The 12,103-nt window shown below is 45.0% G+C and overlaps 1 protein-coding gene across 6 annotated transcripts in view; it reads left to right on the top strand.

Annotated features, from left to right (window-relative positions):
* BABAM1 (BRISC and BRCA1 A complex member 1) overlaps positions 1 to 10,558 on the top strand; it is a 47,545-nt gene extending 36,987 nt beyond the window's left edge. For all 6 annotated transcript variants that reach the window (XM_056518111.1, XM_056518104.1, XM_056518107.1 and 3 more), the window contains exons 7-9: positions 568 to 697; positions 814 to 894; positions 10,164 to 10,558. In XM_056518111.1, coding sequence (XP_056374086.1) covers positions 568 to 697; positions 814 to 894; positions 10,164 to 10,367 — 415 coding nt within the window. In that variant the 3' untranslated portion in view covers positions 10,368 to 10,558. The remainder of the gene's footprint in view (positions 1 to 567; positions 698 to 813; positions 895 to 10,163) is intronic.
* The last annotated feature ends 1,545 nt before the right edge of the window (positions 10,559 to 12,103 follow it).

Below are 12,103 nucleotides of genomic sequence, written 5' to 3'. Positions count from 1 at the left end.
AACACTCTTATCTTCTCTGTCTTCTTTCAGTGCAGACCTGCGTCCTCAGAAGACAGAGCAGGGGAGGAGAGATGAGGAGCTGTGTATGTCCTCTCTCTCCCCCTGCTCTAGCTTCTTAACCACCGGAGTACAACTTTAAAGTGTCCCTGTCATTTTAAAAAAAAAAAAGGGGGGGTTTGACATGTCAAACGTTTTGATTTAGAGTCTCAGCACCAAAACCACCACCAGTCATAAGAACAAGCGCACATCAGCGTTCTTCACCCCCCCCACCCCCCCCCCCCCCGACTCGCTCCATTTTTTTTAAGGGGGCCGTCCATTCAAGCAGGACATTGATCTCTGCGAGCAGGGACACTTCTACCCACTCATTCTGATGATCAGTGGGAGATCTTTACTCTCAGACTCAGACCGATCAAAGCTTTTGATATGTCAAAAGTTTTTTGGCTGGACCAGCAGTAAGAATACATTTTTTGGGGGGATAGGCCTATGAAATTGCTATCTTAAGGTTCAGAGTGTGGAGGGCTGGATTATCTTTTAATGACGGTGACATAGTCTACTTTATTTATGCAGACAACAGAGAACAGAATTTCCAGTTACTGATAATGTGCAGACTATTCCCCCTCCATATGTAGTGAGGATAATCTTGATCTACAGCCGTCCAGCCTCCCAGCCGTCACTCGCTCTGACAGAGACTATGAAGGTAAAGTAGTTCACACTAAGTAAAAACTCTTATATTGGCTGCTTGTGTTCAAAGTATTGTATCTCCATTGTGGACTCATACACTTCAACTATAATATTTGTTGTTTCTTTCTACAGAAAATGCTGCAGTGCCCTTATTTTTTCTTTGATGTTGTTTACATCCACAATGGGTCCGATGAAGAAGATGTAAGCTGGAAAGTAAGTGGGAGATGGGACCTCTGCCAACAGAGTATTGTATTGTCTATGAACAATTCTTATTTATACATTATTTTTTTTTTTCACAGTTTTAATGAACTTGTAATTTCAGAAATTTCATTTTTTTTTTTTATGTGGCGATCTGGGTACTGAGACACTCTGGCTACTGAGACACCCTTTTGTTTTAGCTAATAGTGGGGGTTTTATCAACTTCTGACAAGACCTTTTATTGGATACTGTATAAATCTGATGGGGGGGGGGGAAAGGTGAATGTAGCATATTGTTATATGTTTGTAAGGTATGCATTGGGATAAAATAGGGTTGTGTCCCATTTTATACCTGTACCGTTATTATTTTGGTCACCTGACATACCACATACATAACCAGATAAACATATAAAAAAGTGGCATATGTTTTGCATACATAGAACGCTTTTAAAATTGGCAGTAAAAGTTATATTTTAGGGAGGATTTCGGTTGAAGCTTATTCCCCTACCTGTATGTATCTGACAACTGTGATGATAAACTGGTTGCGCTCATTTATATTTTGACAGAAAAAAGGGACCGATTATTTTTGATGCCTTTTATAGAGGTATTCTCCACTAGTACAGGTAGTGCCTACAGCTCTTTAGGGATTAAGGCCTATGTCTAAGTGCCTTATTATAATGGGCAGTTATTAAACATGCTAAAATCACCTTGTTGAATTAGGGCCAGTGATAATTTCTTTTGAAAGGTAAAAAAAAAACCTTGTTTGTCGACCACACATCTCCCTGTCTAAAAGGGGATGTACAGCTGATAAATTGTGTAAGCAAAGGAATACACACATGATTCAGCAACCCTTTTGGCCAACATATGTGCACAATTGTTGAGCCTTGTACTTGAGCACCATCTAATAGGATCTTTGCAGTAATCTGCCTCACATTTTTTTTAACTACTCAGCAAGTATCCATATAAGACTGTGACTAACCTATGGTTGTCATTTTGTGTTTTCTAGAAAAGATGACCCTCACCTTTTACTGTACTGACTAGGGATGCTTCTTGAAGGCTAGCTTGCCTGCTCAGATTCCCCAGAAGAGCTACTGGAGCACAAAATGCTGAAAAAGTTAATGTTGGCTAGGATAGAAATATAGTACATTGCAGCTTGCTGCGTAGCTGAGGGATGGCTATAGTGCCCTAATGCTGAGCCCTGTTCTTTTGTGAATCCGCCTAAAATGGGCATGTGAGCATCAGAATTGGACAGTGAAGCAATGGAAGAAGGTGCATTAATTAGCATAATGACATTTTCTTTAACATTATATGGATGGCTGTGTCCATGTGCATCTACTTGATGAATAGACCAGAATGCACAATGTGATCCTTTTAATCAATATTTTGCTGGTAAATCGGACTCATTCTTTGATGGATCAGAGCCATTATGCCCACGCAAGGGGGACCTTTTATAATATTGGGGAGGTGGTTTAAATATTACAGTGAGTCTTTGTATATGTCCAAGTACTAGAAGTGGTTTTAGTGTGTGATCTTTGCCAATTATTTTAGATATAAATCTGCCCAGGTTTAGATGGGATGATAGGTGATTGGTATAGGATGAATGAGGAGTGAGTGGCCCCTATACTCCTTAAATTGTTTCACTCAATAGCTGCTGCAGATGCTCTTCCAGACACAATGAGGGAGGCGTTGATTGTTGTGCTCCCCAAGCCTGGAAAGGACCCATTGCTGTCTGATTCTTATAGACCTATTTCCCTTTTGAATGTTGATATTAAGATCTTGTCTAGTGTGCTGGCCACTCTCCTGTATGGGGTCATTAAGGCTATCATTCATCCTGACCAAACTGGGTTTATGCTGGGTAGGGCTACTGATATGAATGTGAAGCGTCTGCAGCTCAACATAGCAGCTGTAGAGGAGGGCTTTCCTACAGATGTGGTGGTTAGTCTGGATATTTACAATGCCTTTGACTCTGTGCTGTGGTCCTATCTGGGGGAGGTACTGGGTTCGTTTGGGTTTTGTCCACGATTTTGTGCTTGGGTTCGCTTGCTATATGATAGTCCTAGGGCCCACGTTCGCACTAACTTGGATGTTTTTGCTCCTTTTCTCCTGGGTCGTGGGACGAGGCAGGGGTGCCCGCTATCTCCCTTCCTTTTTGTGCTGGCGATGGAGCCTTTGGCAACAGCCATCCGTAGGGACACTGCTGTCTGTGGTATCCCCAGGGGGTCTATTGTAGAGAAGGTTTCCCTTTATGCAGATGACACACTGGTGTATTTAGCGGATGCTGGGGGTTCTCTCCTGTCCCTTATTGACCTACTTGATCGGTTTAGTTCGATTTCGGGCTTGGGGGTGTCAACTGGGCTAAGTCCTCCCTAATGGCACTTTTGTCTGGAGTCCCAATCCTCTCTTACGGCAGGGGTGCAGGTGGTTTCCTGTTTTAGATACTTAGGGGTGGAGATAACTGCTTCCCTGATGGACTATCTGTCCCTGAACTTGGAGCTGCTTTTATGCTCCACTGTGGAGTGGTTCAAGGCCTGGTCCTCACTTTATCTTTTTCATTTAGCTCCCATGATCCCTCCCTAGGAAAAATTTTAATACATTATGTGGTTCTCTGGGATCCTTCTACTGGGAGGGAAAACCTCCCAGACTTGGTCGGGCTCTTCTCCAGGCTCCTAAGCGGCATGGCGGTTTAGCTGCCCCATGGAGGTTTAGCTGCCTCTAGGCTCCTAAGCGGCATGGCGGTTTAGCTGCAACTATTTTCTTGACTCCCAAGTGGTCTATTCAGCATGGTGGATCAATCTGGATTTGTCGAACTCGGCGACGGCCTTGGCTGGAGCAATTATGGGTTCCTATAAAGCTCTTACTAATACTCTCTACAGGTATCACTCTCGCTCTTCCTTTCTTATTCCCATTCAAACTATAGCTAAAGTATGGTCCGTGGTGTCGAGTAAATTTCCACAGCCTCTGGTATCTCCTAGGGCACCCTTGTGGGGAAATGTACAATTACCTCATCTACATGGGTTACAAGAGGCCAGTTTCTGGGGTTCTCATGGAGTCAAATTTGTGATCCACTTGCTTGGGGAGGGTCAGATCTTCCGATCCTTCTCGGACATGAAGGAACGTTATAGCTTTCCTGGAAATTCCTTTTATAGGTATCTTCAGCTTCAGAATGAGGTTGTATTATACCCCTGATAAAGAATCCTACAAATACCCAAATATACCCCGTTATCCCCATCCGGATCCTCTATGCGGTCCAGCGCACAAAGCAGGAGGAGGAAGCAGGATACCATAGATCCGCCTAATTAAATGTAACACCTCCCTCCAGAATTGCGTAAGATGTGTACATTCCCACATCATATGTAACAGATGGGCATCAGGTAGAGAACAATGAGGACAACAGGAGCCCAGCCCTACTCCAATTCTGTGGATAAAAGCAGGGGTCCGGTACACTCTATGTAATAAAAACATCTGGGAGAGATGATGAGCCTCCGACACAACCAGTCTTGGAGTCATAGACACCACCTGAGCCCACTGCTCATCTGAAAGAGGACCAATATCTGCTTCCCACTTCTCCTTGATAGTCAATGGATAGGCAGGTATACAACTGAGATAGGTCTAGAACCCCCCGAGGGGACCAAAGGGAAGAATCAGGGAGAGCGCGAAGTTCAGACAGATTAGGATTATGCCAAAGAGGAGAATATGTAACATAAGTGGTATACTGGAGAAGGGACCTAAACTTCACCCATACCTTACGTAGGAGAGTAAACGTAGGCACCATATCTCTCCCCCCCCCCCCCCCCCCACACCGCTGGGACACTAACTGACCCGATCACCCTATAGTAGCATACGTGCCCACCCCTTCAACTGTTGAACATGTGCGGCTAGGAAATATAGCCATGGATTAGGAACCGACAGGCTCCCTTCCTCCTTAACACGCTGCAACATCTCAAAAAGTATTCGGGCTGACTTACCATTCCATATAAGTTCCCCATAAAGGGACTGAATCCTAATAAAATACTTTATGGGGATCCAAATAGAGTTATGCAACACATACAGAAACTGTGACATCAGTACCATCTTGAATAGATTGGACCTACCCGCTAACGAGAGAGGGAGCTTACGCCAACTGGCTACCTTACAAGCACTACGATCCAATAGTGGCACCAGATTAAGAGCAATATAACTAGAGGGAGATGCGATAATCATAATGCCCAAGTATTTGAATTGACTCACTATGGGGATGTCCACCCTGGCAACATCCGGGATCTGTGGCAAGGGGTCCTAAGGAAGGAGAGTAGATTTATCCCAGTTGATGGTCAGGCCCAAATATTCACCAAACCGCTCAATCAGATGCATCAGCGGAGGAAGAGTATGAGCAAGATCACCCAAGAAAAGCATATCATCAGAGATATGCGTACATCAAGGGTACCATATCGGAATCCTCTAAAATCCGCTGATGATCTAACCAACAGAGCCAGGGGTTCTATGGCTATTGCAAAAAGAGGGGGACAAGGGACACCCCTGGCGAGTGCCTCTACCCAGGGGAAAAGAGTGGGAGAGTAGGCAGTTAGTCCTGATCCTGGCCCGCGGAGCCACCAATAACAACATAACCCATTTCAGAAATTGAGGACCGAAGCCCATATGACGCATCACACTCCACAGAAAGCACCACTCAGAAACTGTCAAAAGCTTTGGCAGAGTCGAGTGAAAGTACAGCCCTACCAACAGCTCCCACCGGCACCAATTGAAGATTCAAAAACAGCCGTCTAATATTATCAGCCGTGGACTTGCCAGGCATAAACCCAGTTTGATCGCCATGCACCTGAGTAGAGAGAACCCCCAGCAACCGATTCGCTAGTACCTTAGCCAACAGTTTAATATCTGAACACAACAATGAGATTGGTCAGTAAGAACCCGCCAAAAGCGGATCTCTCCCAGGCTTCAGCAATAGTACTATAAAAGCCTCTGACATAGAAGTAGGTAAGCCCCCTCAACTCCAGCAGCCTGCAGAACTTCTAGTAACTGAAGAAGCAGCACATCACTATATTGCTTAAGATATTCATTAGGTAGCCCGTCCACCCCTGGTGATTTCTTATTTGGCAAAGAACCCACGGCCTCCTCCAATTTTCTCAAAGTAATAGGCGTGTCCAGAAAGTCTCTCTGGGTCTGCAACAGGGCTGCCACCAGGATAGGGGAAACAAATTGATCCACAGCAACATCATCATACAACAATTTGGAGGAATAAGTCTCCTCATAAAAGGAGACCAACACATCAAGAATTTTAGCCTCCTCCTGCACAAGAGACCCAGCACCATCGCAGAGACAGGGAATGGCCATGGACTCCTGCTGCACCCGAATCATACGAGCCAAAAAAACGTCCAGTGCTTTCCCCACTTTCAAAATATCGCTGCTGCTGAAAGAAACGTTTATTATCCGCCATTTGCAGTAGATGTGCATCAAGACTGCCAGCAGACCTGAACAGCATCAGACGAGTTCCCAAGGAACTCCCTGTCAGCAGAAATCGCCTGCTGTTGCAACGACTCCTGTATTCCTGGATTCTTTGATTTACATGTGTTAATGTCTCTAGTAAACACACCCTGGACAAAAGCTCACACTACCCCCAGCAAAGCTGTGCCACAATTTCCAGGAAAGATTCAATATCTGCTACCAGGGTGTGGCTATTGTGGGTACCTGAAGCCAGTACGGATTAAGGTGCCACAAGGACCCCCTAACTCTAGGACTAGAACTGAAGCTATGGTGTACATGAATAGGAGAATGATCCGATAAATGAGGGTATTCCACCACTGCCACCCATGGGAAGATCAGCTCATTAACCAGCGCTAAATCAATATGTGAAAGAGTACCATGGGAACTAGAGTAGCAGGAATACTGCCTACCTGCAGGATTGCGCCGCCTCCATAAGTAAACCCACCCAGCTTCCTCTACAAACCTAGTCAGACCGGTAACAGAAAACCCTATAGGGGCCCCTCTACCCCCAAATTTATTTATGGACGGATTCAAAAGATTATTGAAATCTCCTCCTACCAGAAGAAGGGGCACATTTGGCAGGGAGGAGACAAAGGACACCACCCTCCTTAATACATCAATAGAACATGGGGGAGGGATATATATTGCAGCCAATATACAAGCCACATGGTGAAATTCGCCATAAAGGCACACAAAGCAACCATCAGGGTCAATCAAACTAGAAAAACACTTAAAAAGAATATTCCTGTGAATAAGAACACTGACACCTCTAGCATGAGATGAATGGGTGGCATGGAAGGTATGGCCGGACCATGGTTTAAGTACCTGTTTCGTATCATCTGTCAGATGTGTCTCAGAGACACGCAAAACAGCAGTTTGAGGAAGCTTGAGTTCCTGCAGAACAGCAAGCCGTTTAGGAGGGTCATTAAGGCCCCATACATTCTATGCCACCATGTGTACATCAGTAGCCATAGGAGTGGACAAAACAATAAATGAAGCAGGGAAAGCACAGACACCAAGGCAAATGACCAGGTAGAACAGGTGAAAACAGGAACATGGACAAAGGAATAACTGCCAGACCTGGAGGAAAGACAAAGAACAAAGATACAAATGTCCCAACTCGCAACACAAGGGGCAGAGAAAAAGCCAAGTAACCAAAAGCATGTAGAATACAAATAAACATTCTTCCCATCAATCGTGCAACTATAATCCTGGGAGAAGAACAACATAACCTAGGCATCTGGCATGATGCAATACCGATCATAAAACACCCCAAAGGATATAGAAAATAAGTAAGAACCCCCCCCCCCCCCCCAAAGTGTATAGGCATATAAAAGCTCCCCATTAAACATTGAGAATGTAAATAAGAAAATGACAAAATGGCCAAGCTCTGCTCCCCACCCACAGGAGGGGAGTACATTCAGGAGAGTGTACTGCAGCAGAGTGAGGGAAACCTAGGAGAAGCAGACTTAGTTAACAGTGCAGCTGCCGCAGTGGTCGAAGACAACTGCAGCAAAACAAATCGCGGATAATCATTGGCAAACCTGTCAAATCTGCGCTTCATGAGCATCCAGCCAGTCCACAGCTGCCACTGAGGTATCAAACAAGTGGGTAGTGCCCAGAGCCACAACCCTCAGTCTGGATGGATAAAGCATGAAATAGATCACATTGAGGGCATGTAAAAGTCTCTTGACATCCATATATTTAGCTCTTTTCTTTTGGACCTCAGCAGAAAAGTCGGGAAACACAGGGACATGATTGCCATTAATGGCGAGCTGTTCCATGTCCCGAGCTTTGTGTAGAATAATGTCTCTATCCTTATAATGCAGTATACTAATAAGCACAGCTCTAGGCGGAGCTCCTGGCGGGAGAGGTCTGGTGGGCACCCTATGCACTGCAAACAGGGGCGTCAGAGTCTCTTTTCTCAAAGAATTCTCCTCCAGGGTTGTGGCTCTGATTTTTATGGTACCCCCAGAAGGCGCACATTATTCCGCTGATGGCGGTTTTCCATATCATCCGACATGGCAGCCAATGAGGTCAGATTAGTAATTGCACAGTGCATGTCCCGCTTCGGGGGGGACCTGATCCTCCAAATCTTTTAACTCTTTCCTCCACAGCCCCAACCCGCTCAGACACTTTCTGGCGTAACAGGTTAATGTCCTCACGCATGCCACCAATAAGAAGCTTCATATCAGTATTCCCCTTAGAAATAGCTAACATCACATCTGTAAGAGTAGATTCAGGGGCAGTAGAAGGAACAGCAGTGCCCCTTGGAACATGAGGCCCCATAATGGCAGAGGAAGGGTTAAGGCCAGGTGAAGCATTACAGTGACCACCCTAGCATAGGAGAGGGGAGCAGGAGACACAGTCCTAGGCACAGAAGTAGATACAGTGAGGGAGTTTGTAGCAGTCACTGCAGGGGCTCCAGCAGCAATAGAGTTAACTTCAGGCTGCACTGTACTCACTGACCGGCATGTCCTCAGGCCCTGAAGCCATGGAAGGAGCAGGTTCTGCCCGCAGCCACTCTGCCCTGCATCACTGACGTCGCTCCAGTCATCAGCTGCAGCCCGATCCAGCTCAGGAGGGTCCATGACCCCGGCGAATCACTGTAGCCGCTCCGCCACGCCAGCCATCTCAACGCAAGATGGTGCCTGCACGGCTTGCGGCCTGGTCCCGCCGCCTCCCTACGCCCGGCCATCTCACACCCCACAGCTTCAGGAGAGGTACGGCAACACACTGTAGGGGTCGGAGCTGCTAAAAGTGCCAGATGCCCAGGATAAGTGTAGGATCAGCAGCAGAGCTCAGGGATGCTGCGACCGCTCACATGCCATGCTAAGCCACGCCCCCAGACTTCCCTTTCTTACTCACCCCTGTGGTATGCCTGCTGGGAGTCATTAATGAAGTGGTCTCTGGTTCGCATAGACGCTTACTAATTCGCTTCCTGCTATTCTGTGCCCGTAAGGTTGTAGTGATAACCTGGAAAGACACCTCTCCCGCAACCGCCCCCCGGTGTCTTGTTGGCTAAACTTGATTAATAAATATGTCCTGTTATACCATGTGAGTCGTAAGTGCCCTAAAAAATTCGACAAGTTATGGACCCCCTGGCTTTTGCTGGATGTGTCGACGGACCCCCTGACTAGTCTATCCCAGTAGGTCTTCTGTAGCGTGCTGCAGTTCTTTACGGGAACGGGCTGGGTTGGGGAGGGTTGGGTTAACCGGGATGAGTGCTTGTGTGTGTGTGTGTGTGTGTGTGTGTGTGTCGGTCTGTCGGTCTGTGTTGGGCTTCCTACTGTTGGGTCTGAGATGTGCCCTTCTGTTTTACTGGAGCATTTTTTTGCATACTCTGAATCTCTGTTACTGTGCTAGAGCTGGTCTCTGGGACCTACGTAGTCTGTTGTATATGTTCTACCTTGATCCACCTTGTTGGTGATGTTTGTTAATTATAATGCAAAACTTAAATACTTTAAAAAAAAAATATATATATATATATATATATATATATATATATATATATATATATATATATATCTGCATTTTGGTTTATATTTGGAGAACATATAACATGAACTTCTAAAAAAATTAACAACTTCCAATGCTGATCAGCAATCAATCAGATTGTTTGTTTCTTTCATTGTTAAAAAAAAGTCTCTGAAAAATAAAATAAGCAATCTGGTTGCTATGGTCAACTTTTCTTCCGCAAAAGTTTTGATAAATCTCCTCCAATATGTCTATAAACTGATGGCTAATGTTTATTTACTTTGCAATGTCTCTAAATATCTATTTTTTTTAATTTTTTTTTTATAGGATGCATTTGATTTCTTCAGCAGTTTGGATACTAAAGGCACAAGTTATAAATATGAGGTTTCAATAACAGGACCAGCTCTTGAGCTTCACAACTGTATGGCCAGACTTCTAGCTCATCCTCTTCAGCGCCCATTTCAGAGTCATGCCTCTTATAGCCTTCTAGAGGAAGAAGAGGAGAATGCAGAGGGTGAAGTGACAGTCTAAAATAAACTGAGTTGAATCTTGATGATGATAATAAAGTAACACATTTTTATATAAATTGCATATTGCATCAGTCTTGCAAAGAATAACCATGAAAAGCTGATACAAATTCATCAAATAGATTTCCTAATTGAGGTTGCAGATGTATTTAGTAAATAACACTTATTAAAACTATTTTATTTGAAATATACACCCCTTTTAAAACGAACCAGGTGATCTGTGCTTTCCTATCTGAGAACAAGATTTGAAAGCGGGAGAGAAGCTAAGCTGTGATGCAGCAAGATTTCAGAGTGAAAATCACGGAGTCTGTGTACGGCATGGTAAGCAAACTAGAAGTCCTTCTAGAAATGCTCTACTTTTTTCTCCAATTCTACCCAAAATCAGTCACAGTGCTCAGCTTTTTGTCTCTCTTTATATGTTGTTTTTTAGTTTGGCAGAATAACCGACAGACAGGCTACTTTCACACTGCTGTTGTGCCCTGTCAAGAACAGCCTTCAAACCCATTTTTAAAATGTATTTATTTTTCCCGGAGTTTGACGGGGCGCAACGGGCAACAGTGGGTCCTGATGGACCCCAGCAGGAGAAAAAGACAGCGCAAGCAGTATTTTTTTTCTCCAGCTATTCTCCCTGGCGGCTCTGACTGCTGTACATACATAGCCATGGATTTTAAAGGGAAACTGACAGGCAGTTAACCTGCACTAAACCCAATACACAGTTATAGGGAGGATGAACCAGAGTAAAATGATGTATAAATTATCTGGATCTGTGCCACCATTCTAGAAAAATACAGGGTGTATTAGCCTCTGTTCCTAATATGTAAATGTCGTCCTTTACCCAACGGAGGCGGGATCAAACATACCCCTTTGCCTACCTCACCATGAATATTCACAAAGTGGGTGGGCATATAGGAGCAGAAAGAACGGAGGTAGGGATGCTGGGTGTGTCAGGTCATTTAACTGCTTAAAGGAGTACAGTACAACTTATCCCTGCACCAAGTGGCAGCCGACATGACCCCTCCATGTATCTTTATTGGAGAGCCGGAGATACCCAAATGCTGTATCTCTGGCTCTCCCTTATCGTACTCCTTTAAATGCCGCAATGCTGTAAACCTTTAGATTAGAAAAGTTAATACCACCCAGAAATTATGTTTGCTGTAGTTTAAAGAGGCTGATACGGTTCCCCCAGTTAAACCCTCAAATCAATTGTCTAAAGAGTCTATCGAGCAGTTTGACATCAGCTTTTTGTAAAATGATTGTCAGGGTCTGTAAAGGAAAAAGTAATGAAGAGAAAGCAGTCGTTTTTATTAAAGGAAAACTGTCAGTAAACTCCCCCCGCACCAACCAGAGGTACTGGCTGGTATTGCTGGGGGACACTGATCAATATGCTGTCTACCATGCCCGCATCCACCCCGCCATTTGCCAGTTACGTTTTTTAATATGCAAATGAGCTGCTAACTGACATGGGCAGGGTTACAAGGCTCATTCTGCACTCTGACGTCAGCGCCGCCCAGCTTGTGAATATTAATCCCCTCCCTCCTCAGTGGAGTCTAGTACAGAGCGGGGAGGAACAGTCATAAGCAGCACTGACATCAGAGTGCCGGAAGGAGCCTTGTAACCCCGCCCATGCAATTTAGGAGCTTAAGATAACGGGCGAATGGCGGGGTGGATCCGGGCATTGTAGGCAGCATATTGATCAGCATCCCCATCGGCCCCATTTACTGACAGTTTTCCTTTAAATGG

Source organism: Hyla sarda, chromosome 1 (genome assembly GCF_029499605.1).
Source record: "Hyla sarda isolate aHylSar1 chromosome 1, aHylSar1.hap1, whole genome shotgun sequence".
Lineage (NCBI taxonomy): Eukaryota > Metazoa > Chordata > Amphibia > Anura > Hylidae > Hyla > Hyla sarda.
This window is presented reverse-complemented; position numbering and strand designations above follow the sequence as displayed.